Here is a 27,661-nt window from a genome sequence, read left to right as displayed (position 1 = left end):
CTGGCATTTGAATTTAAGTTCAGTGAAAAGGTTGTGGATGATGGCATGGTTTAGAGGTGAACATATTGTCCTTGCCATGATAGTAAAATGTCACTTTGATTTGGAGAAATACTGTAACAACAGTCAACAATGGCTGAGTGATGATTTCAGCAAAATACAGAGTATATATATAACACAACAATTTCATAAAACACTGGAGAAACATTACAGCGCAGTAGGTTGTAGGACCTGGGTCAAGTACTGTTGGCAAATAGTCGGCATTTGTTAATCTCCTTGGTGTAGCAGATGGATGGGGTTTATCCACAGGGCTGGGAAGGGTTGTGTCTTTGAAAGAAGCTGACAACAGTGCTGGAATATGTTGCAGTAGTTGCCTGAATCAAAGTACATCAAGCCAGTTAACCAAGACAGACTCAAAATACTCTGAAGCAACATGTCAGGCTAAAATAATACTGTTTTAATGTTTGGCTTTATCAGCATCACACATCAAAAATTACTGTACAGATGAATGAGTTCTCATTGTTAGGTTGTTTCTTATTCCTCAAATACATTGCATGACATGAGTTTGCAGTGATTCTTGGAAGAAGTCTTATTTGTGCCCTTATGAACCAGTGTATGTCTGCAGGCAGGCTGCATCTATTTGTGACTCAAATCCACTGTTGAATATTTATCACTCAGATGTGCTTTCATGTTTTTATTTTAATGTGCTGAAGTGTCTGAGCGTATTACTCGGCTGACTGTGGATCTTATCTCGGTCTCGTAATTGAAACTTGAACAAGATGAACATGTATTCTTCAAAGTCTTAATGAAATTGATCCAAAATAGTTTCCTCAAATCAGCTGTACAAATCATTTGGAGTGGACTAAACAAGGGAGAGGTCAGAACCGCTGACATTTAGCTTTCAGCTGGGGTTCTTCTCTGGAGTCATCCTACCAGAAAAATTGATTTAAAGTGCCAGACATTTTACATGGATGACATGAAACACAGACAGACCCACACAGGCTCAACCTTTGACAAGTAAAAGATAGCTTCTTGGCTTGACTTTTGGCATTGCTCTGTGTGGTTTGACTTTTTATTGATAGATTCCCACAGTTTTGTCATAAGAAATTGGTGGTGGGTGGTGGTAGAGGGAGGAGGGGTTGGTAAAAGTTTATTAAAAAAGAAGTATTTTTATGTGTTTACTGGTAAAGGCTCAAATGTAGCTAAAATGTTAACTGAATTTCCAGAAAATCTGCTAAAGACAATCAAAATTAATGCATGTTTCCATCCACTGCCGGTGTGTGAATATTTGGAGTTGGGTCATCGAGATAAACCACTGGTGAGACTAATTTTCCAGTCAGGGGCCAGTGAACCATTGTAGAAAAAGAGAGTGAATCAAGATGACTTAAGAGTGCCAGTAAAACCTCAGACGGTGAAAAACAATGTAGAAAACATGATGGAAATATGGTATTTTTGTTTGTTTCATATTAATTTGAGGAACGTTATAGTCTCCTCATCTCTCAACACAATGTTTTTGTCTGCTTCCATCTTTCATCTCGTCAGTGGATTGGAAGCCTCAGTGGATGTTTAAGTCACATGCTTCATCATCCATGCAGTACTTCATGATTTATTCACTATGTTGGTTTCCTTTGCTTTCATCGATAACCAACTTGTCCACCTCAGCAACCTCGGTTTTGTGACATTATGGAAAATGTTCTTTTCTATTTGATATGTCCTTTGGAGAAGACAGAGTAAATCCACTGCACTTCAAATTAACCTAATGGTTAACCACATGGTGTTATTTAGTAAGGAGAAATTATGTTATTAATAAAAATTCTAATTAATATTCAAATTTAATGTGAAAAACATGTTGAAAAAACACATCTGCACTCCCTGTATGAGCATGTAATAATCTTACATTTGATATCTGAAAGACCGACAATCTCTGAAAGACAAAAATCATTTGCCAATGGATGTAGAATTAATATAAAGAAGCTTCTGTCTGACTTGTCTTTTTTTTTTGTTCTTTTGAAAGTGGGACCTGTCTCTTCTCTTTCTCTTTTCCATGTTAATTGCACCTGGAGGACCTTATCAGATCTTTGCTGACGTCCTCCAAGGGACCTTATTTGCTTCTCCTCCAAAAAATACGCACAATGTCCATCATGTGTTTTCTGTATATTTCATGGCAAAACCCCTTGCTGAATAGTTCTGGTAATTCTACAGTTACCTAATGCAAATAAATCTGTTTTTAGAGCTTTTTAGAATGGTCCACCTTATGTTCACAGATGTAACTCTTTCAAAAAAATCCTCCAAGGAGCTAAAAAATGATCCCATCCTACAAAAAATACATTTTGAGACTTGTTATAGTCGATATACTGTATTTTGTTGAGAGAAGAAATTTAAGAAAAACTAGATTTTAAGAATTTATAACTAGACTTTCATTATGAGACTGATATAGTATCTACAGTGTTTGCAGGTCTTTGTTTATGTTTAGGCATTTATTGTCCTGCCAATTTTGCTTTTTACCCACTAGCATGCCCCAGAACACCTAAGCAGAAATAATGTAGAAATCCCAGCTGTTGTATAAATATTTTCCATTTTGTGATCATCAGACTGAATCCTAATTTTGCCCCCTTTTCCCACTTTTTCCCAAAGGACAGTTTTTGGACCTTTGCCACTTATGAAAACTGTTCCGGTAGATGTAATCCCCCACTTACAATTTTCATGCAGCTGTGTAATATGATTAGGTTTGACTTTTATTGTGTCCATCAACATATAATTACTCTTAAACTGCTGTCCAAACAATGGCAGCTTGGTCTCCATCTTAAACCACCTTATATGCAGCACTCTTACTCAGATTCTGGGCTCCCATTGAGACAATCCCTGACAGTTCAGCTGATAAAATCAGTTACACACTGCATAACCTCGATGTTAACATCTGAACAACATCTGTGGTACTCAGCTTCAGTGTATGAGCTAATGATGCCCAATGGAGAGCGTGCACTGTGAAATACAGAATTATTTTCAGCTTCGCTGGCAAATCTGGCATCCGTGTCAGTCCCACACATGCTTGCCAGATTTCAAACAACCATGGAAATCCGCTCTGAGCCCCACAGAAAGGAGTCATATATTTGACTCTTTGCCATATCTTTGATGTCTTTTTTCAAATAGGGAGATACCCAGTGGCATAATTTCACTGAGTCCTCTCTGTTGGAGTGCATTATAGTTTATTTTAAAACAAGTGACTGTGTTAGTTTTAGTTTAAAAACGTTGTTTCTTGCCAGTATATTAAGTTATTGTACTGTACTTACAAATTGAATTAATTATTTAGGAACATCTAAGCTATTCTTAACATCTGCCTCTCCCCCAAAAAAATCTTACTATGATAATTGATTTGTGTTAATATATTAATTTAAGCTTGTTTTGTCACACAAATATAAACAGCCACTCATTCATGCCTGTAAAATTTACAATCAATTGTGTCCATCCTAGTCTGAGCTGCAACGTTTATTTGGCCGGTCTGTTTTTTGGCCTCTCTCCCTGCTTTGGCTGGAGTCAAATCAATAATTAGCCAGCCTCATCTGCTTAGGTGAAATTAAATGGATGAACGACTAGAAGAAAGACAAGGAAATAAACTGTGTTCAGCTGGGGTACATGTTAATGAAAAACCCAAACTGCTTTTCTAAGTTTAGGATGCCAAGAAAATGCAGTTTTTTTTAAAAGAGGAAAGACATTAAGTTGACTCTCTGGTCAAGGTAGGGCTGAACAGTTTTGATCAAAATGAGAATCACAATTTTTTTCCACTCAGAATTGAGATCAAGATTTTCTCTCACTGTCTCAATGCGGTAGGTGAGACAGTCCCATAAGGGGCTAATATCAGTACAAACATAGGTTATTTTTTAACTAATTTGCCTTTTGTGCAGCAATAGGTAACAAATGACAGTAACATTTTAACCACAAAGGTGACTCACAAATCATTGAGACGGTGTTTCCTACTACGCACATGAAAAATGTTTGTGTGTGATAAACAACCTCTGCATGGTTCTGATGGCTATTGTTTTATATCAACTCTCTACAGGTTTGTACAGAGGGAACATAAAAAGGAGGATGTGGGTGTTCTAGTTAAAGTTGGGATAGAAATGCAGAGTGTGCATTTCTATGAGGAATGACGGGAAGCTGTATGACAGGTATTGTAACTGCCAGCCCTGCAGGATGGAAAGAGCAAATAATTTCCTTCATGACCTTTGCTGTAGCCAAAGTTGACATTTGACCTTCCTTTAGGGTTTTTTTAATTATATGTTGACATAGTAAGACAAATAAACACATGATGATTCAATCTATGTGTTTGTCATTTATAAATATGTTGATACACATTCCCCACTTGATACCATAAGTGTAACCATGACAATTAATCTTGCTTTATATTCGAAACGCATTCAGTCAATTTAATTTATCATACTGTGCACTAAAACATGGTTCTATGTCAATGCTGAACATATCTGAAAATAAATTTTCCTATGTGATCTTTCACATAGGAAAGATCTGTGGGGAGTGTGATAGCATATGGTGTTACGAGCAGGATGCAAACCTTTGCAGTCAGTGCACGGCCAATTTCAGCTGTAAGCAAACTGATTCAACCACCCGGGTCATTTAGATCTCTCCACACATAATTACACTGCCAAATGCGTCTGAGAGGATCAAAGGACCACAGCTGAGTTTGCATTTAAACAGGGCTTTTGTCTGCTACAGTAGCTGATTGTGAAATTGTGTATGACAATATTTTTATTTTGCCAAATTGTTGATTATCTCAAACCTACTGTATTAACACAGTTGCAATTTCATTAATTGTAGATGATAAGTTTAAAATTAGAAACATTTTTTACTCATGTTGGTAAACCGCAATACCTGTTAAGTGGTTTGAGTATGTACTCCTAGTATTCCTCTAAGATGTTAGCTTGGGGAGTGAACAGTCTACCAGGGAAAAGTGGATGATTTGGTGTCAGTGGTCTCATACTGTAATTTAATTGGTTAGGATTTAGAAAACTTGCCATAATATGATGACATATTTGAGGCAATGTCAGATGAGGATCTTTTGCCAATAAATGTAACAAACAGTATTTTATTATTAAAGTCTTGTAGAGAGTCCCACTGAAATTCCAACAAATGCTAATACCTAAATCAACAAAATAGATCCGTGCAGTAAGTATTTTCTAATCTGCTTCCACTATGGTTATGGTATATTTAAGTAATAAAAAAGTACTACTACTAATTTTCACATTGTGATTTTCACAATTCAGGAAGAAATTTCATAGAAATTAATTGATAAAAGCCAGTCGTGTAAATTTCAGAGAGGGCGGTCCCAGCTCATTGTGTTCCAGATACCTTGTAACACATCACTATCTCCTCATATCTGTCACACATCATTGATTAATTATTTGATAAAAACATTAGTCACGACTTTGGTCTTCGATTTATTTAATTCTGTTTCCAACATGCAATCCGTGCAGCATGAACTGCTGCCCATCTTTACAAGTTCACCACTCAGCTTTTCTCCTTGCTACTGCCTTGTCTCATCTCTTCTGCACCTTGTCATGGCCTTTATTTCACCTCTGGAGGATAATGGCCTGTATATGAACCTCCTATTTTTGTTATCCACATTCAGTAAATGCAAAGTCTTAATTTAGAACCTAGAGAATGGGATCTATGACATAATGCAGTATAATGCCCCTTTTCATGCATCACAAAGCAAATGGAGGCATCTGACTGTGCGAAGTGGTAGGCTGACAGTGTGACAATAGTGAGGAAATAATGGAGAAAAGACATGATGCATTGAGAAAGATAAAGGCAAACAAGGAAGATAAATGTGGGACAAAAGAGATAAGAAAACTAAGGTTTATGAATCAGAGATCTAAACTACTTACCTTTCAGCGAAATTCGCCGTTTTAAGGTCAAAATAGGTCACCTACGAGATTCGTGTAGACCCGAGGAGGATTGGTTAATTTTAACTTCAGAAATACAAATCCTTGGTTTGGAGCACAGAATTCCAATTATGTGGTTTGGAGCCTTCTACTCATGTAAACCCCGAGAACCTCTAATGCACGTCTTAAAGGGCATCTCGTGCGTGACCATGACAACAGCAAAACAACAATCAACAACGTTTTGATTTCTACAAACGCTAAGTCGGTGGTTTTCATGGCGCTGTTCATCTGTTTACCTCAAACCTCACACCAGGATACGGGTAAGATGAAGTATTACGCGGCAACAACGGACACCAATTAGTTTATTTGATCCGTATTTTAAACAACAGAATATTATGGTAATACTCTGTTGTTTCCTCCTTGGTAATAGCATTATTTTTTTCATAGTTTTATTATGGTAAACAAAGACATTTATGTTACCTGTCATATGTAATCATGCATATAGACTAGATGTAAGCTTTTTATGAATTTTACCAAATACATGCGTGATAGTGGAAGAGTGTTAATAAAGAAGCTACTATAAGCAGATTTCCAATGTACTTTCTTATCTTGTTTTTGTCTTGTTGATGTATTCAGATTTATTGATTCCTTTCATGTGTTTTATTCGGAGTTGTTTTACCCCATAATGGCTGTTAGAATCAGCTTTCGGGTAGATGCAAATATACTTAAAAGTAACTAGAAACGAGCATGTAAAACGAATATGTTTCAAAATTTTCTCCCAGATGGGCAAGCCCCGGTCCTGCCTTTTTGTCGCAGTTTTTCACAGATTTTCCTCTTTGCATCCCTGATGAATAAGGACAGCTAAAGACAGGCAGTAATGAAGTGGTGATTTAAGAAAGGGGTAGCATGTGATGACAAAAAGGCTGGACTGGGGGGAGATTTTTAATCAAGAAAACGATCTAGGGGCCATTGAACCCTGACATTCCTCTTAGAGAGTGAGGGCCAGATTTGGATTAGCTTTCGCCCAGAAACAGTCTTCTCCACAATGATGTGACCAAGGAGGACATGTATCCAATTAAATGAATAAATTCCACCAGTTTTTATGTGTCTAAAGCTAGATTATCTGATAAAGTTCTTGTGGTGATCTGTGTTCGGATAGTAGCACAACTTAAGCCACTGTATGGACACCAGGGTGCATTACTGTATCACTGTTTATTTACTTTTAATAAATCCTTTTATTGTCCCCCAAATATTGATCCTGAAATTGGACCACTTTAATTACATCTTAAATTAGTCATGGAAGACTCATTTATTGCACCAATTAATTTAAATTGCATGGGGAGCCACAGTATGTACTGTGTGAATTGTATAGCCTATTGCAGGGACACAGTTTATAATTCATGATTTTAATTATTGAATTTTTTATTCCTGAGTGCTTATGCTTGATTTAATATGGTTTAAGCATTCTGCATTATTTAAGTTTATATGATATTTTTACAACATGGCCACTCAGATCTAAATGCACCTCTGGCTTCCTCTGTCAAAGCTCACTTTTACAGAGCCTTTTACGGTAATTTTATCACATGATGGAGACATCTGTGTAGTGACTAAGAGTATTCTATGAAATTGGAGATAAGACAACTAAACATAACATCAATTGAGTCTTTCTTTGATCTAAAACACACTATTTCTGATCCACATGCACCAGTTACAGTGTACATGTGTAACACATTGTATAAAACCTCTGTAGTATTTTACAAGTGAATGCTATATTTAGTTTACATGAATCATTAATAAGGCACATTGATTTAAAAATGTGGCTGTGAGGATGTTAAAACACTCGGCCAGCTGTCGGCCTCAAAGAAAGGGCCAGATATTGAGCAAAAGATCAATTCCAGTGAGTGATTATGCATATTTAATCTCCATGTCAGTTTTATTGACTTTTGAAGCATTGTGTCATTAAGAAATTTAAGATTTCTCACTGTACTATACCAAAAGCATAAGTGAAAAAACATAAAATTGCAGCAGAATTGATTACAATATATGAGCACTATAATACATGTTCCAGCATTTGTTGTATTGTCAAAATGAACTTTTAAGAAATCAAAGTTTTATAGCTGCACTAAGATAAGCAGGTCAACAATCTCCTCTGTCATAGAAGAGATGTCCAACACTTGAAAGTGAGACCTCTTGTGGATCTTGAACTATTTTCCAACTGGCTTTCAGGTTCACTATAGATCCTCATTCAATTCTTATGATGTCAGAGCATGCATGGCTAGCTGCAGTTAGCATCCATTAATGGATGTAATGGATGTAAGGTGGATGTCCTTGAAATGACAGAGGAGCAGACGGACGATCTGAGAGTGCAGAGGAGGAGGCAAATTGAGTTGGACAGGAGATGTTGTCATCAGCTCTGTTGGGATGTCGCCAGTTGTCAAAGTCCCCTCTCAGGTCAAAGGTCTTTTCTTCTTTTTAATTATTACTATGCACTGTGATGTGCTGTTTCTCTAGTCAAGTGATTCTGTGCTCTGCATGTTTTTTTTCCCATGGATAGTTTCAAAAAGCAAAATGACCAGAGGGTATTTTCTTACCTGACTGAACCAATTTACTTGTTTTTCACACTGTGTAGAATGACCTCATACTGGGGCCCCATGATCTTATGTTACATGATTGACAGCTGCCCTTGCCCTGCGTTGTGTCTCACCAGAGGATCAGTGGATGTTGTGGCCTTGTGAGGGGTGAGTTGCCATAATGCAGCCCAGAGACGGGGTGAGCTGGCTGCCGCGTCTCAGGGGATCACAACACGGTCACACAAGAGAAATTACTGGGGTGAGGGGCAGATGAAATGATTTCAGCACCTCTGAATTAAACATGGTCCAGAGAATACAAACAATCCACAGGCTGCCTCAGTACAAATGCAGAAATATTCACAGAGCCTTTTACAACTAAGGAATACACGGTCTTTCTAGGTGTGAATTGTGTTGAATGTTAAAGGGGGGGAAGTATTTGTTCTCAGCGCCACTGAATTAAACATGCTTCACAGAATGGGCACAATCTACAGGCCTCCCCATCACAAAAAAGCACACTGCCATCCAAAGGGATAATACACACAGGATTTCCATGCATGTAATTTAACTGAAATTTAAAGGGGATGATTCTCTATTTGATCTCTGAACTGCTGAATTAAACATGCTCCAAAGACCAGGGACAATCCAGAAGCTGTAGGGTGCTTTTTTCCAATTTTGAATTGTGCTGTATTATATATATTTTATATATTTTTTTCAAGCTGAGGGCTTTCTGGAGACTAAAGTTTTCTGCATCTAAATCTGGGCGTTGTGGCATGTGTTTTCAGCTAATGTTTAAAATCCCCATCAGATTTGCAAGATTTAGTGCTGCAAACAAAAGATTTGGTCCGTGCCTCCTGTCTGCACTCTTAATCTTCTTTAGAGTTTCACTCGCGTCCCTTTTTGATCTGGACCCCTGGCCGGTTTCCCTCATTGACATGATCTTTAATTTTTTTGCTGCGTGCCAGAAGACAACAATGTTATTTTTAATTTGAAGTGAGGGTTTGTTAATTATTAGTGAACCATCTTTCAGTGTGAGAAACCTGTTCGCATTTAATTCTTTTCTGTCTGCCTGCCATTCAGAATGAGAGCTTGATGAATCTTCTATGCAGTGATGCTGGTCTTTTGTCTCCGTCAGCTGTGAGATATTTGCTCGGTGACTGAAGGGATAGAAAGTGGGAGCAGAGCTGTGTATTGCAGACCTTGCTTATGCAGTTCAAACAAGACCCGGTATTTTATATGCAGTGTGTATCTGACTGACAGCGTGCATGTCAGCAGTGCGACCCTTCTCATCAAACCCTCATTTGGGACTTGTCGAAATCCACTTACCACTCAGACATGAATGGTTAAGCTCTTCCACTGATCCTCTTCTTCTCTTTAGGGGGGCCCGGGGCTGTCTATCTAGACTGGGCCCTTAGGTGCTCTGGAACAGCATTCCCTCTCTCTCACACTCTCACACATTTTTCATTGGTTTATTACATTTCACTGCTGTCACGTGAAACTCTTGCTACCCTATTACACCGATTTTCATATTTTTACTTGCATTGGTTTTGACGTTTTTGTACCACTTGAGCTAATCAATCATCAAGCTAAAAAAATGCTTCTTTGTTACTTTCTGTTTTCACCCAACAACAGCTTTCTAAATGGTACACTGCATTTTGTCAGTTTTTTTATATATTTTGGTCTCTTAACACTCAATCCACAATACATTTGTCAGATCATAGGCGGTTTGATATCAGCATACATTTTAGTGTAATCATTTTTGTGTAAATATAATATTAATGTGTGATATACATGTTTACATAATAACATACAGGTAACATTTTTGAGATTTTCATTTCTGTCACGATTAACTAATATCAAATAATAACGTATTCTTTTGTAACACACAGTCAACAAATACTCGTGTGACAACAAGGTTTTGCCGCAGAACCTGCAAAATTCAATTCAGTTGAAATTTTCCATGTGAAGTGATACTGCGGCTATTGATAGGCGCCAGTCCTTCCACAGACACAGAATCGTGTCTGTCACTCTCTTGAGCACAGATTGATCTCTGCGGGGATCAAAGCTTAGATGAATGAATTGACGGTGATAGGAAAGGAGCTGGCTGACGGGGAGGAACGGCGTCCATCTCTGGCCCCCCCTGTGCACCGAGGTGACGAGCAGCCCGCCGCTGTGTAGCCAGGCGGAAAACTGCCCTTTCTGGCATGAGCTGCCCTTTGGCACCGTACGCAGAACGTAGACCTTCGCCATCTCTACCTTCCATCTGCAGCTCAACATAATCTGCAGCCTCCTGCCTCAGATCTGACACTGACATTGTTACCTCCTGCTGCTACTGCTGCTCCTCCTGCTGCTCTGGAGTCAGTGGTCAGTTATTAGGATTAAAGACAGTAAGGTTATGATTAGACAGAGGGCTTTTAAATCCACGCTTAATCTCACTGACTAATATGAGGACCAAACAAGGTCACCGCCCTGATACTTAAGGATATGTAAAGATGCCTTTGTTGACATGTAGACACACTCCAGCAGGGAGCAGAGCAGGACAATCCCATTGCTGCTTCCTCCTTCTACTGTAGCACTCTGATTGCACATTGACCAGAATTCAGTCGTCCATTAGTACACTGAGAATTTCTTGACATCACTACTCTTTGTTTAGTTTAGTTTCTACTTAAATGTGCCCAGTTTACTTGGCTTTTCAACTGGCCCTCAGTCTTCTATCATTGGCACATCAGTAAGCACTTGAAAGCTGTTGATGCAGCGTTACTATTTGCTGCCATCTGCTGGTGGAGAGACTGCTAGTGTACAGAAAGATTGTATGGTACCTCAGCCTATTTAACATTTTGAAAGGTTTGTTTGGGCTAATCTAGAATAGACATGTTTGTTTGTTATATTTTATTCTATTTTAATGTTGATTAGTTGCGTTTATGAAAAATTGATGGGAAAGATGTGAGCACACAGACTTTGTATGCCATCCAAAGTGTAATCTACCTCGTTGCCAGTGTTTAGTATTTACGTTAACCTGCTTGGCTACCAGGATGCTCTTTGTATGCCCACGTTTGTGTCATACATTCACGTTCATCAGGTCATGTTATACTTTTTCTCTTATCTAGTATCAATCACTCATTGATAAATCAACTTGATTGACATATTTTTAAGAGCTGCCATTTATTTTTCCCAGACTATGTTCCAGTAGAAGCCTCTGGAACTGCATTTGGGATTAAAAAACTGTTTCAAGTACCAAACCAATGGGATTCCTTAAAGAGGGTTAGCTTTTTCTTCAGGATGACCCTCCAAAACTATCCAATGGTAGGGAAACTTTAAGGGTACCCTGTGGAGTTTTGACCACTAGTAGAGCTATGGAGTTATGTTTTTGCACTCGATACACTTTCCTGCCACCGATTTAATTATGTTCCACTGATCGACAGCTGATGGCCGTAATATGAAGAAGCTGTATGTGCCCGCAACGTTAATGAAGGAGACTCCAAGATGTAAAATATAACCTGACGCGCCAGATGGTTCGTTAACACAACCATCTGAGAAGTCGTCCTTGGAAACTGTTTGGAAAAGGGCAGGTACTTTCAAAAAGTACTTGGCAGGTGATTGGATGAACCATATGTCCAGCACCATCTTACCCTTGCGAGGCAGCTGGATTTGTGAGATCACGCAACAATCCTTATAGGATGCTGATTGGTCTGAACCACTGGTGGTTGGGTTGGGACACAAGCGCATAACTTGAAGCCCGACAAGATGGATTCTCATGTGATCTCATGAATCCAGCTGCCTCACAAAGTAATGTAAAATATGCATAATTTTAAAACATTAAAAAAATCTGCTCGGCAAATATTTTCTGAGGAAGGAAATGCATTCTCAATGTTTGAGCTCAGCGTGCCCTGGAATCCTACTGGTTAAGGCACATACCACATAACCACGATATCTGTGGTTCAAAGCTGCCTTACCCAGCATGTCATACCCCTCTCTCTACCCCAGTCTCTGGTCTCTCTGTACTTTCAGCTATCAAAAAAATAAAGGATATAAAAGGCCAAAATATACAGTCTTGATTCCTGATTGTATATTTTCATGGGCTGAGTGTGTGGACACTACCACAAACAATTGTGGTTGACCTTTTTTGACTATGCATTCATTTACTGTGTTTGGTAGACCCCAAGGATATACACAATGCATTTTGATGATAAACACTGTATGTAAAAATAGCTTTTATTTATTTGCAAGAAAACTCAGGCTTTCTTTCAAATTAATAAGTCATTCACAACAATCATAATGTCGCACGTGTAAGACGAGAAAAAATGTGCAAAAACATGAAGATTGAATTGCAGGTTTTATATAACTGTGGTCAGAGAGAAACCTCCATATCAGCAGAGGGAGACATAACTGGCTAATATTCAACATTTCTTATAAATCCAACTTCAGCCTGACACATCACTCTAACCTTGTTGCAGACATAAACACGCAGACTCACTCTCACACATTTAAACACAGCAGAGGTGGTGGTTTATTTGAACATGTGAGTCAGCCAGTCCCCGTGGGCCGCAGCTGGAGAGAGTAGAGCGCCCCACCCAGCAGCACCAGCGTCATATGTGGTTGCAAATCACCCAGCCTCCCCTCACCAAACTCCCTCTGATTTATGCATGTCGGACACCCCTCCCCTTCACTTCAGGATGTATTGTTCTCCACTCAGTGAACTGAGTTAAGTTTCTATACGGAGCCTTTTCACTTACAGCAGTGCGGTGGAACTGAGGAGCAACTAGTGCTGGGTAGCTACTGTTGGCAGCCAGATGCCTGTTTGTGGTGAGTGTATTTTTATGTTTGCACTGGAATGTGATCCAATGGTTGCAGCTGGTAATTTTCTGTAGATTCAGTGGGGAGAATTTCAATTTATATATCCTTTTACATTTTAAGCTTTCTCTATGGGCTTGATTTCTGTCTTACTCTGTTAAGGCTTTCATTTAGAACAAAAAGCTAAAACAAGTCAATGCTTGTTCTCACATGATCTTTTGTAACATCCCTCAATACTCTGTTTAAGAGTATTGAGTTGTTCAAGACATCCACAATAGCCTCTGATGGCACAGCCAGTGATGTTTTAGCGTAACATTGTTTGTTGAACTAAAATGTTATGGTGACATTAGATCAAAATTAAGTTAGATGGATTGACAGCTGAATGTCAAGGCTTTAACAGGTACATGTGTTTGATCAGGCTTAATAGTTTTCAACATTGGATACATTATTTTGAATAATTACAGCAAACAGGAAAAAGCATAGACACTTTATTGTGGATAGGTTTTACTAAGTCCTGTCTGGTAAGAATGCTGCTCCGCTACATCAGCCCAGATGTGGTATTATCTGGAATATTTTTCCTGACAAACTAACTATATACAGCGCTTAAAGTTCTCAGACACCATGCCTGCTTTCAGGCATAGAGCAGTTTTAAATTCATATAATACTTAATTCAATACATTATGCACATTTCCTCCTGGACAACTTTTCAGGCTCACATATGTTTCTTGCTTTAATCCGTGTATATAGGTCAAAATGGATTCGACTTAAAGTTTATTCTACTAGGACATTTCAGAGAAATAAGTCATAGAAAATTTGTGATCTTGCTTGAACAGTCTGATACTCTTGATATTGACTTCTAATGCAAGACTTACTTACAGCATCTCTGGGTCAAAGCAGAATAAAGTGATACAAATTATTTGCTCATGTACTTTGTGACCCAGGTTTGGTTGCCTTAAATGGTTGAGACATGACAGAGGAACTGTAAAAACACTCATTAGACGCTCTGGGCCCTGGGGGCACGTGGATCTTTTGTCTGCCTATGAGATGCTCTGCGCCTGAGAAATGTGACACCACACTCTCCTTTTCAAGCCTCTGTGGTTTGATGTCTCATGCTGCAGTTTTGGCTTAGAGACCATTAATTTGGAGACAGAGGGAATATAAAGCAGACTGGAATATTTTCCCAAAACTCCCTTTTTTTTTGTAAGAAATGTCCTCATGAAAGTGGAAATCATATTGTTTATATGATTGAATATCCAGGTCAGTTTGTTTTCCATAAGATGTGTTTACATTTATGTGTAACAGAGACGTATACATGCACCGTGTCTAATAAGCACTCAGGGCTATGCAATATCATGTGGCTGTGTTACAATAGGCTGTTTATGTGGATCAGTGGCAGTCTGGGGCAAAAGAGTGGCTGCAGCCAGGCACAGTGCAGAGCTTCTCAGTCGGCCTCAGCCTCGTTTCTTAACTGTATGTAAAGCAGCCAGATTTTCAAGCCATTTTCGACCCGAGGCCATGTCATTTACCAAATGAATGGCCCTCCTTTCTGGACAGTTGAGCCAGTTACAGTCTATCATGCCACGAGACAAGTGAGCCCACAGTATTACTTTTCACTGCAGAGGACTGTTTTCAATGGACTCATTTGCATACCCTCAGGGCATGGCACGAGTGAAGCATAATAATAATACATGAAACAGTTTATGGACATATTTGATGGCTGTTACTAAAGATTAAATACAGCTTGTGTTCATCTTTCCAGTCTCAAGTCATGACTAGGCATGATGAGGAACTGTCTTCCTACATGTTGTTTTACCAACAAAAGGATCTTTTTTTGTACTGCGTACTCTCACTGCTCTGCTGTAGTTTTATGACAGAAGTATTTTAGTCATGGACATATCTGCAGGAAATAGTTATCAAATCTGCAACATAATTATTGATCAGATAAGATTAACAGAAATTATTTTGCAGACTTTATATTACTGTTTCTTATCTAACACAACTCTAGCACAGCTAGGAGATTGCCCACATTTATTCAGATGTTGAAATTACCTGTTTATGTGGGTTTTGCACAGTAATACACCCTCAGAATTTGTTTAATATTCTATCACCACCTTCACTGTGCTCTAAAGTAGAAAAATATGCTTTCTAAAACAACATAAGTCTGGATAAGTTTCTTCTTTATTCTTCAGAGTGCTCATAAAAGCTAGATCAGATAACAAAAAACATAATTTGATGGAATCAGAGGAGCAAAAATTGACTAAAAATGTAATGCTCTTGCCAAGGAAACCAGCCCCAATGAATTGTTTTTGGTCCCACGGGTCATTAGGTCATAAAACTCAGCAAAACTTGTCTTTAAATGATTTATCTCTTACGTGTCTTCGTCCTACACTGTAAAGTGAGGTAGCACAATTGTAGGAAACTAAAGGGGGTTACATCCAAGGGTGTGTGCTCTGTGTCGGGACTCATCTGACTGAGTGATTCTGCTTCTTGTGATTTACGGTAGACTGAACTGTGGCCTCTCAAGCTGACTCCTGATGCCTCTAAGAAAGCTGAGTGAGAGTCACACGGTGCTTCCTCTGGCCAGGGGGTCAGGTTTGAGGAGGGCTGAGGACGTGGAAGGGGTCACTGGGCAGGAAGACAACAAGCTGGTGAAGACAGAGGCAATATCACAGCTGGACGTCTCTGATGCTTTTACACTCCTGGTGCTTTATCTTGATGTTTCCTGTGCTGTTTGTGTTGCTGGTGGCCGTACTAAAGCTTGAAACAATAGGTTATCATGACAGTGGTCAGTGTTTACAGTGTTTGCCTGCAGTTTTGGCGTCTTGCTCAACCTCTGTGGGATGTCGTTTTCCTTCTCTGGTCCGCGGTCATATCTGTGTGAGTGTTTGAATACCTCTTTATCTCTTTCAGGATGGCTCGGTGGGGAACCTTGATGACCTGGTTCAGGAGTACTCCCAGTATTACGGCACCTCCCTCAGCGACGTGTGTGAAAGGATGGAGGAGCTACGGAAACGCAAAGTAGTGCAAGATACAGAGATGGTAAATAGTCTTATCAGTGGTTTTCTAGTCCGTTAAGACCTTGACTCATCAAATAAAATCGAATGTCTCAGCACTAAATTGTTGAGGTTCTTTCTGCTTGCCAGTTTACCACACTTGCCACACTAAGAAATAGCTCAACATTTTGGAAAATATGCTTATTCGCCCTCTGGCTGAGAGTTGGAGAAGAGGATTGCTACCACTCTCATATCTGTAGCTTCATATTCAGATATGATATGAAGCTACAGTCAGCAGACAGTTATCCTAGGTTAGTACAAAGACTGGAAACGGGGGAAGGTAACAAAAAAGTACCTGCATTAATGTTGTTTTCTAGTTGTGTTGCGTTTGCCTTCAACCTGAGGTAGCCTATAATTTGGCTCCGGAGTACAGATGAAATCATGCCTTTTTGTCACGTGGCACATTTTGCTGACGTGCCATAAATAAATGTCAAATAAATAACAAATCTTTAAAAAAGTATCTTTAAAATCAGCCAATGAAACTAATTTATGTTCAAACACTTTTGTTCGTAGCGCAGCAAACAGCAGAGATCATAAACTATGACGCATAATTAACTGGTGTTATTCCATAACGCGGCCTGGCCGATTCAGTCAGCTGAATATTATTTCTATTTCTGTGTTATGATGACACTATAATTTACTCCTCCACTTCCCCTGCCTGTGTGTTTCAGGGAAAGGTTGACTCAGTGGCCACATCACTGCAACTCCGCTCTCAGATCCAGGTGAGTGTCCGGCTCTGAGTGTGTCAGACCCCAGGAGAAGGCAGCTTCCTCTTCTGTGCGTCAGCAGACAGGCTGATAAGAGGTCATGGATTTGCCGTGTCCTTTGGTTTTTGCTTGGGATAATCATGACAAGGCACAAAGTAACATTTTACAGACTTATGCAGAGAGCTGGCCTTGAAAAAAATCCTAAAATATGGTAAAATGTTACAAATGTTATGTGGTATTTTGTAGATTTGTTTTACATAAAGTGTAACATAATTTGTAACTACATGAATACCTGAAGTTCCTCTTTTGTTATTCCTTAATTACAGGCTATTCACTGTGTACGAGCTATTTCATTAGCTATATCATTTTTCTGCAGACCTTTAAAAGGAAAGTGACATCATTTAAATTCATCTGTAGCCGGAAAAGGAGTATTTATATCCCTTTTTTTTTAATCTAAGATTGGAACACAACACAAGCTGTAACTCAAAACTAACTTTTTAAATACAGCTCAGTAAATTGGACAATTGCCTGTGTACATATTCACATTTATACTTTTTTCTTTAATCCTTTCTAGGAATCTCTTGGACTCAGCAGCACCACATCCACTCCAGAGATAGAGAGAAAGTAAGAAAAACCAACTGCTACTACTCCTTTTAGTAGTACAAGGGACTGTTATAAGTACCCATAACTATTTTAATAGATAACAAGAAAGATGACTGGAACTATATGAGGAGTATTATCATGCCAAGATAATGTGTAATGTTGTGTTTTACAGACAACATAATTATCATTAAATACAAGTCATATCACTTTTGGGAGCTAAAACGTGATTACTCCTCCATGTATCATCTCCTTGTCAGCCTGTGGACTCGTGCGTTTCCTCTGCTTCCTGGTGCCCTCCAGTCAACTTTTTTTTTATGAAGCATTTCTGTGTCACCTCCAAACTTCCTTCCTTCCTCCCATTGTTTCCTTTGAAGGATTTCAAAGATTAGTCACATTCTGTCATTGGAAAGCTGAATTTAATTAAAGAATTTGAGTGATGACTACTGACATTGCAACATATTTATAAAGCATGTTGATTTTATTATGACTGGATCCTGAAAAATGAGCAATATCCAAGTTTTCGATGACTTTACAATTATTAGAAACAGACCAGTTTTATTGAGAACTTGGATGGGAACACAACAGACAAATCTGCTTCTATAATTTATGTATTCGAACAGGATTCACAGGAAACTTGCACTGCCCTCTAGTGGGACAAGTACATAGTAATGCTGAAGGGAACTGATGGCTACCAGCATCAGCAACAAGTAGGGTTCCTTCTTGGAGACTAAAATCATTATATTTTTATCAATATCTAATACGTTTAAATTAGTTTTGTTTACATAAACCTCTGCAAATTTTGCTCGTGCGTATTTTTCTGCTTCAAATCAAGATTTTTCCATTTTTTCTTTTCCCAATGAGTTTATTGTGGGAAAGTTTTCTTGTTCTCATAGTGTGTGTGTGGGGTGTTTTAATGTTATTTACTGTGGTAAATTGGAGCAAATGAACCCCATTGAGATTTTAAGAGCGACACAAATAAATACAATTTGACGTTAGCAGTTTTCATGCCAAAATATTTCAAATATGTATTGTCTCCCACAGCTTTTACTGTAGAATTTCGAAGAGGGAAAAACGGTGCTAATGTCACACTCGATAACCCACAATATGATCCACAGGTCAAATATCTTGCATGATTTATAAATTGCATCATGGTCTTCTGAAGAAAATTAAAATGTTTTTGACAGCCAGGACAGATATTTTTATACTCAAAGAAAATATACATTTGTATGTTTAATGATTTGATGAAAAAAAATATATTCAATACTGATCAACAGTTGTTTTTTTTAGATAGATTGCAAACAATTTGACAGCTTTGACAATTTGATAGGATACAATTCAATAACACAATATGCACAAATAATATTTGTATGAATAATTTTAGTTGTGGCAACTTCAGCAGTGGACAATATCACTACTTATATTTGATATTTACAAATATATTGGCCTTATCTGGTAGCAAGCTCATACTGATCCAACACCAGCGACAAATGTCTACCAAATCACTGAGAAAGAGACGGGCATAAACAACAAACAGTCCAGAGAGATGAAGAGAGAGACAGGCAGAAAAAGAGAGAAAGAGGGAGGGGTGAAAGTGTGCAGAGAATGCAGAGGCCACATTAGTGCTGGTGCTGCTGCAAAACCCCGGCTGGACATGAAAAAGACTCTATTGTTCCCGCGATGGCCATAGAGCACTGATCTCTGTTCATCAGCCAAGAGTAGCCAGTCTTTTTCATCTGTTTTGACTACTTTGATTTGCCTTAACTATGATGCTAGTGTCATGAGGCACAGTGCGCTTTTGTGATTTTTTTTTTCTCTTTTTTTTTTTTTTTTTCTTTTTTAATCTGACGCGAGAAACGATACGATAGAAAGACATGTTAAGGGAGATGGTGGGATAGCAGGGAAAATGAAGAAAATAAGTTTGGAAAACAGGTACTGTTCTGTTCAGGGCTTTGTTTCCCCTGTTTGAAGCCTTCAAATGCAGTAAATATTTTGTTTGATTTGTAGGTTTCCTGTGCACAAATCTAGCTCTGATGATGGATCAGGGGGTAAGTTGAAGTTTTTTTTTTAATGACCCTTAATTATATGTATTATTTGTTTTTATAGTAAGTTGAATTAGACTGATGTAAATTTGCTCGAGCTATAAAAGGATTGTTTTTGTTTGTAGCTGTTTTGCATAGTTTGTTTGATCCAGTATATTTCGTTAATAGCAATGACATCCTTTTATGTTTGTGTTTTGAGAATACTGTAATTTAGGGCATAACATACCAGTAATGTATACAGTATTGTTGTTTACCTCTAACATGGATATTGTAGTTTAAAATTGTGGCATCGGTGTTTTAGATTTTTCGTTTGTGTACTAAGATTAAACAAAGTCATTGTCCTGTGTAGGAAAATGGGATGGAAAAAGAAAGAGCAAGTCTTTTTGGCAGAGTTTCCGAAAGTCACAGAAAGGAGTGATGCGTCAGATTTCTAAGGGTATGTGAAGTCCAAAACATAAAAACCAGCTGTGCGTTAAGATTACTCATCAACATATTTCCATATTTTTTGGTCAATTTATCTCAAGACCGTAATTAACATGTTGAGAGCTGTCAGTTGTGTTTTATCCGTGTCAGCTGACACTTCTACTCTTTGCCTGACAGGTGATGACGTTGGTTTTGTGGCCAGTGAAATTACCATGAGTGATGAAGAGCGTATCCAGCTGATGATGATGGTGAAGGAGAACATGATCTCTATAGAGGAAGCCCTGGCACGGGTATGATATGTCATGTCGCTGCTATCATGTGAAAGTTCAAGCTGCTGTTTGTTTTTTCTTTTTTTTTCTTTTTCTTGACTTGAGTTCACCCGACACACTAATCTCAACACCAGGTAGAAATATCTGGCTGGACCTGACTGTTGAATGCTAAATATGATCCCTTAAGTTGTTCTATTTATAAAAAAACACATTATTTTCAATCATCAAATTAAGGGAATTCACCAAAAACCTCATAAGCAATCAAAAAGTTTCATCTGGTTGCAACAATATCTGTTTATATATCTGAACGCATAATTAAAACCAATGTAAAAGTAATAACAAAAGAACTTAGGTTATTTTTTGTGTGCCACTGTTCAAGAATAAATGCATCCTGCTCATGCAATAAACACATGAGCTGGTAGATAACAAAAAGTGTACTCTAGCTTTGCATCATGTTTAATTGGGTCGTCTTTTTTTTTTTTTTTTTAAAATCTCTGCAGCTAAAGGAGTTTGAGATACAAAACAGACAGACGTGCAGGTTCGAACCCACAGAGTGGACCGACCCCTCCAGTCCCACCAAAACTGAGTTGTTCAACTGCAACGTAAGTCTCCTAAGCTCCCAGTAAGAAGGGCATCTTAGTCGCTTTTTAATGCTGAATCACTACTTCAGGCAGTGTGTTGTGCATGAGGGCCTCTGATCTGCCGGTGCCAAGGCTGCTGAGCTGTTGACAGCGCCCCTCTCTTTCCCTCTGTCCCTGTCCCGGCAATGAACCGTGGCCCCTCTAAAGCCCTGCAGCTCAGGGCCCTCTCCCAACTGCAGGGCACTGGGTGGACTTCTATTCATTGCTGTCAAAGCGCTAACCCCCTATTGTGCTGTAGTGAGCGGGTGGATTCAGCACAGGACCCTGTTATGCAGGCCGCAGCTCTTTTATGCATGGGTGGGGTGATTAGGGGGCTCAGGTTCAGGGCACATTTTTCAGATTCGTCTGGATGGCCTGACTATTTCTCTTTGCTCTGTGTGTGTTCTCCTCTCACTTTCTCTTTCTCTGAGAGTTTGTGTGATGTCTGTGGTGAATGCAAGTCTGTAGCCTCCTTCTCTTCTTGTTTCTTAGTTAATTATAGACCATCTCTCTTACATTGAATTTCTCTTGTATTCTGTGGCTGCTAATCAGTTTCATTTTGTCTTTTGACATTTATTCTGGGACATGCTGTCCACCCACATTTTGATCAGAAAAACCTCAACGTATATGACATGATTCTTAAAATAAAATGTACCACTGACTTTCAGTCTTTCATCATTTCAAATGATGGTTAAGGTGATTTACAGGCTGCTAGCTTTTCATTTTCTCATGTATCGAAAGCCTCGTCTAACCTTTGAGCCAGAGAATATAATGGGACAGCTGTGTGCTTGGCCATCAGTACATTGCTGTGGTTTCCTGCCACAAATTCATGTCAACCTACATGCAGTTTCTATCGCAGCAGCATCTGCAGCACGTACACAGCTTACGTATCTTTTTATTTTAAGTTGACTCTGAGACTAAAAATGTTGAAATGTAGAGCAACAATTAGTAATTAGATACTTTGAAAATTGAGTTTACACACTATATCTGAGTGTGAGTCAAAGAGAGCAAAACTGTTAGTATTGACTAATAAAGACTGTTATATCTAAAATAATAGGCCATACAGCTGCTAACAATCTAGTGTGAATGGTGCAATAGTGTTATGTTATCATAACTGCAAAAAACAAAATGAATTCTCTCTTTCCTGTCTTTCAGCCTTGTGACCTGTCAGACAATGAACAAGAAGAATCTGTGACGTTCAGGAGACTCCATAAACTGGTCAATTCAACCCGGAAGGTGAAGAAGAAGCTGATCAGAATTGACGAGTCTAAGAGGCCCGGAGCAGAGGGTACTGAAAGCACTATCAGACCTTATCTCAAAAGCCAAGAGCATTTGGCAGCAATCATAGTTTTTAAAGTCATTGTAGCAATGTCTGCCCTGCCCTGTCTGCCATGTGATGTTAAAAAATAAAAAGTGTGGGGCAATTTTGAGTTTTTTGCTGGTAAAATCCTTGGGTATTTCGCTGTAATTGCAGCCAAGGTGTAAAAACCAGCAGGTGTTTACAGTATGAACATAGACGGTACTGTGTATCAGGAGAAAATGGTGCACCTGGGTAACCACAATGCTGAAAGTGACATAGAGTCTAGAGTAAATCAGGTCATTTTGACGGATTTAATTACTGTTTGACACAGCATGCAAAGGGAAATAACAGTATTTAACTAATGTTTTCACTAGTTGTGTAGTCTGTGTGAATATATGTTTTGAAGATAACGTGATTGCTTTTTTTAGTTTGTTTGGTTGATACTTTTCAGCATGGTTACACTTGACAATTTCATGCCACCCAAGTATTCTGTGTTTGGCCTGTAGATTACATGGTTTTTGTTGGATTGGCAGTTTGTGCATCTATTCATGATATCTGAAAAGTCTGACCATATTTATACGCAAGTCAGACATAAGATGTCTTCACATTTCTTTTCTTTTAACGTTTTATTACATGTTTACCTTCCTCCATTCCCCTATTTTTGCCCACCCAGAGAGCCTGAGTGTAGATGGGCTTCACTTCGGAGATGCCAGCACCTCCCTGTACTCAGATGTGCAGAAGAAGCCATCAGTTTGCCCCATAGACTCCCTGGCCTCAGCTCTGCAGGATCAGCTCACCTACGACAGGGACTCTGACAGCTTGACCACCTCCCCCTCATCCAGCAGCCTGGACACCTGCAGCAGCCAGAAGATCTTCAATGCCTTTAACAAGTCCAGTGCCAGCCCTGTTCATCAGGAGACAAATGTAGCAGCGGAGGTGAGAGAGGCAGGTGAAGGCAGCGGCTCCTCCTTTTTTGAATCGGTCGGCTGCAGTGATGAGGAACCCAAAATAGCCCGTTCAGTGACTGATGGAGAGCTCCGTCACCGGGTCCTCAGCCCACTCAGCCACCATGGGGTGAGTACAGAGGAGCCTTTGTATGAGGACAGTTGTTTGGCGAGGGATGTATTTTTAAACTGGTTCCAATCAGCATGAAAATGTTTGCAATTGCTACCAAATATCCTCAAGACTACACTGATGAAAAGTGGCTACAGCTGAATGTTGAAACCAATTCATGAGGTGCCAGTGATGGCTAGATGCTTGCTCCAAAAATTGTATTAAGCGAAAAACATCCTCAATATCTCCTGCATTTCTCTATTACTGCTTATTAATGTCCAGGTTTTTTTGTTTTGTTTCAGAGAGCCTGCAGCTTCGGAGGATTTGATCTGACCAACCGCCCAATGCACACAGTCATCTCAGACAGTGATGACACAGTATGTAACTGTCATTACTTCTGATTTTCACTACACTGAATCAAAAGAAATATCAGCCCTTGTTTACTTACTTGCCTCTTTTTTTTTTCTTTTTGTTAATGTAAATTAGAACAAAGACGGAGACGGTGTGAGAAATGCTGTTAAGTCTCCACCGACATCTCGTATTTCTCTGGGAAAAAAAGTCAAGTCTGTGAGAGAAACGATGAGAAAACACATATCCAAGAGATACCACTGTTCTCTCTCTGAACAGGTATGTTTAAGAAACATTCATCTGTGTTTTGGATGTAGATTGTGCTAAGTATACTGTAGGTAATCATCTTTTTTCTTTTTCCTCCTCTACATCCTAGTCAAGCCCAGACCGTACATCCAGCTGCCCTCACTCACCTCAGACAGACTCTGACTCTTTGGAGAAACCCAAACTTAAACCAGGAGGGTCTGTGGAAAGCCTTCGGAGTTCCCTTAGCGGACAAAGTTCCATGAGTAAGTCTGTGTTTACAGTGTGTGTGAGCCAGATCTGGGTGTACTTGCAAAGAATTCTCAGTGTTTGTTTTAACTTGGCCTTGGAACACCAGATGTGGGGTTTATCAGACAAATGTTTCAAGGACCATAAATCGCCTTTCAGATAATCTAAACTTTCTGGTCTCACTGTATTCATCTCTGTGATCTGTGTAACATCTGGAACTTCAAACGGATTAAAAGACATTAAAAATATTTTCTTGTCAAAATTGTCAAATTCTAACAGACCCATGTAATCTTGTGGTCTCGAAGTGGCTCATTCTTCTTTTGTGGTTTGTGCAGGTGGTCAGACAGTGGGCACCACCGACTCCTCCAACAGCAACAGAGAGAGTGTGAAGTCTGAGGACGGGGAAGAGGATGAGCTGCCTTACCGTGGACCTTTCTGCGGACGCGCTCTAGTTCATACTGACTTCACCCCCAGTCCCTATGACACAGACTCCCTCAAACTGAAGGTACAGCCGCAATAACAATCCAACAATTACACAATACGTAAGTATGAGTTTATATCTTCCAAGAAACTCAAGCTTCACTGGTCGTGTTTTGCAGAGCGGAGACGTCATCGATATCATTAGTAAGCCGCCGATGGGTACATGGATGGGGATGCTCAAAGGTAAAGTGGGCACCTTCAAGTTCATTTATGTGGACGTCCTGAACGAAGAGGAGGTGAAGCCCAAAAAGACACGCAGGAGGAGGAAGGCCCGGCAACCCAAACCCACCTCCGTAGAGGAGCTTCTTGATCGCATCAACCTCAAAGTAATGAACTCATAACATGATCGAAATCTGTCAACACGCAGGTGGAGCTTATTATATATGTTGGAGAGAGTTTTGAAGGGATTTTGAAAATCTTTTGAGTTGGAAAATCACAGTTTTGTTTGCAGAGGATAATATTTTATTTCATGAATGTTTTCCACAAAATTTAGCTTTACATGTAAAGTAGCAGTCAAAAGTTTGGACACACCTTCATTCTTTTGAATGAGAATGAATGAAAAGTGCATCCAAACCTTTGACTGATACTGTATTTCTAAATGTTAAATGTTTGACACAATTTGTACATTGAAAAACTAGAAAAAAAATACTAGTAATAATAAAAAAATAATAGCAGAAATTTGAGTTACAGCAGATTAGGAAAGTTATTAAAATAATATGCTTATTTATCATCTACAACTCAAACTACTTTCTAAATATTTCATGGTAAAATTAAATATTATCTCTATTGTTCCTGAACTGTCCACAGGAGCATCTTCCCACCTTCCTTTTCAACGGTTATGAGGATCTGGACACGTTCAAGTTGCTAGAGGAGGAGGACCTGGATGAGCTGAACATCAGGGACCCCCAGCACAGAGCTGTGCTGCTCACCGCTGTGGAGCTGCTGCAAGAGTATGATGGTGGGTCAGGTAAACAAGGTGTTACAGCACATCTGAGCATTACACAAGACAAGAAAAACACAGAAACATTCCAGAGTTTAATGTTAATGAAATTTTGTACAATCCTGCGACGGAGGTTCACATTACTGTGGGCTTCATACCAATTACCATCATTTATTAACCACCAATATGTTATTTATACCTGTGATTTATATGTGAATGTTAGTTTCAATTAACTGCTGTTTCTCGTTCAATGCAGATGTTCTGTTTGACATTTTTCTCTCACATATTTTGAGACACCCTCCCATAACATGATGAATACTTCTGCTGTGTTTTTGACTGCTGATCCTTCACAGCAGTGTTTAAACTAATAATTTAGTTAGTTTCCCAAAAAAAAGTCCTGAATTTTGAAGAATGTATCATTATGTTTTTTTTAACTATCTTTATAGGCAACCCACACACACAACACACAGAGTTCCCCCAGCTGTTGCTCTTTTGACATCATAATATGTGACTGTCTGCCCCCTGTTGGTGGTGTTGTGCCTTGCAGGAAGCAGCGATCCAGAGCGTAGCAGCCAGTCCGGAGGCTCACAGGAGAAGCTGCTCCTGGACAGGCGCGGCCTTATGGGAGACTCCCCGCGGGACTCAGGCTGCTACGAGAGCAACGAGAACCTGGAGAACGGTAATGACAGCCTGAGTCACCTGTGAATACTGTCCTCCTCTTCTGCCCTCTGCTGCCTCATCCTTCACTAGGAAGACACATGTGGTCTTCAAGTCCTTGATGCTCGAGCATTCCAAGCCGCCAAATTCAGTTTTCATGCTCTTCTGGAAAGACTCGTGTCATTTACTTCTGACGCTCGCTCTTTTTTTTCTTTTTCTTTTTTTTTTTCCTCCAAGCATCTTTTTCTTCAAGTCATACTTTCTTCTGTTTCTGCATCATTGACTCAAACATTTTTTGCAGTCACTTTTTTGTCTGTTTAGTGCTTTTGAGAATTGACTTTACATTGCCTTTTCTTAACAAGATTCTCAATGTAGTTTTCAAAAAAAAAAAAGAGAGATAACACAAGGTTCTCTATTATTGTGGGACTGGAAAGTTCACTTACATCATGTTTAACTAAAAGCAGCGACATCTAAAAACTTTTTTTTTTTTTTTTTTTTTCACAAACACGAACAATCTATATGTGGAGCCGCTTGTAGGTCTACTCACAAATAGATCTGCCGTTGTGAGTTGTGTGGTGGTTTTCCGTTTGCAGAAAATGGTGACTGTTAAAACAGTGTGTGACAAGAGTGTTTAAACAAACTCTAGATTAAATAGTTCTCAGTATTGGCAATACATATTTACTGTGAATGCGTGCTTTATTCATAGCTATATCATTCTTATTGTGGTTATAATTTGGTTAAGCTGAAGTCTAAAAATTGTTAAAATGTGAAGAGTTGTACTTATTGTAAATGAGGGCTCTTGTGAATGTCAAAAGGTCATGTGGTTAGAGAAGAGATGTCAGATCAGCCACACCTGTACAGTGTATCTCTTTAAGATTTTTGCTGTTTTGTGTGTATATTTTTTTAGTCCAGTAAAATATAATGTTGCACAATATTTTATTATGTGCCTGAAACTGCTTTACGCAGAACAATAAAAAAACATATTTACTAAATAATATAATTATACTTGTAAAAAAGTTGAATTTTGTATAATTGTAAATGCACTAAAATGCAGACTTACAGTAGGACGACCTTTTAAGATGGTTTAACACACTTAAAAGTTAAACTCATTTTAACACTGGCAGAAGTGTTACAGGTTTAGGGTCTGAAGTCTCAGCATTTTCTGAAGTGTGCTTCTGTCATGGTTGAGCGTGAGGAATAAATTGCTCCATGCTTCACCAGACTTGACTGCTTGCTTCTTTTCTTTCATTCATCATTCATTTTATTGCACATTTTGTTTTGAACCTGTTCTCTTCTCGGGCATCTTTTCACAGTAGCCACTCTTTTTTTTCTTTTTTTTTGAGCACTGACTGCTGTTCTGTTGTAGTGGAATACATGTCCAACTTCACTGGCATCTACATGATCTGCACACACTGCACTTGTTTA

At 39.0% G+C, this 27,661-nt stretch overlaps 1 protein-coding gene across 6 annotated transcripts in view; it reads left to right on the top strand.

Annotated features, from left to right (window-relative positions):
* The window catches only part of sash1b (SAM and SH3 domain containing 1b), a 54,658-nt gene that overhangs the window by 25,445 nt on the left and 1,552 nt on the right, over positions 1-27,661 (top strand). For 3 of the 6 annotated variants that reach the window (XM_042437098.1, XM_042437101.1, XM_042437103.1), the window contains 16 exons: positions 16,163-16,291; positions 16,977-17,027; positions 17,587-17,636; positions 19,620-19,660; positions 20,004-20,090; positions 20,255-20,367; positions 20,847-20,948; positions 22,122-22,254; positions 22,940-23,340; positions 23,622-23,696; positions 23,806-23,946; positions 24,044-24,176; positions 24,495-24,664; positions 24,759-24,965; positions 25,447-25,606; positions 26,127-26,258. In XM_042437098.1, the coding sequence (XP_042293032.1) occupies positions 16,163-16,291; positions 16,977-17,027; positions 17,587-17,636; positions 19,620-19,660; positions 20,004-20,090; positions 20,255-20,367; positions 20,847-20,948; positions 22,122-22,254; positions 22,940-23,340; positions 23,622-23,696; positions 23,806-23,946; positions 24,044-24,176; positions 24,495-24,664; positions 24,759-24,965; positions 25,447-25,606; positions 26,127-26,258 (2,125 nt within the window). Of the gene's footprint in view, positions 1-12,304; positions 13,265-13,298; positions 15,955-16,162; positions 16,292-16,976; positions 17,028-17,586; positions 17,637-19,619; positions 19,661-20,003; positions 20,091-20,254; positions 20,368-20,846; positions 20,949-22,121; positions 22,255-22,939; positions 23,341-23,621; positions 23,697-23,805; positions 23,947-24,043; positions 24,177-24,494; positions 24,665-24,758; positions 24,966-25,446; positions 25,607-26,126; positions 26,259-27,661 lie in introns of those variants that run through there. The other 3 variants (XM_042437102.1, XM_042437100.1, XM_042437099.1) reach the window with 3 other exon arrangements.

The sequence above is a fragment of the Thunnus maccoyii genome, chromosome 16 (assembly GCF_910596095.1).
Source record: "Thunnus maccoyii chromosome 16, fThuMac1.1, whole genome shotgun sequence".
NCBI lineage: Eukaryota > Metazoa > Chordata > Actinopteri > Scombriformes > Scombridae > Thunnus > Thunnus maccoyii.
The sequence above is the reverse complement of the archived record's forward strand: the minus strand, read 5'-3'. Positions and strand labels throughout refer to the sequence as shown.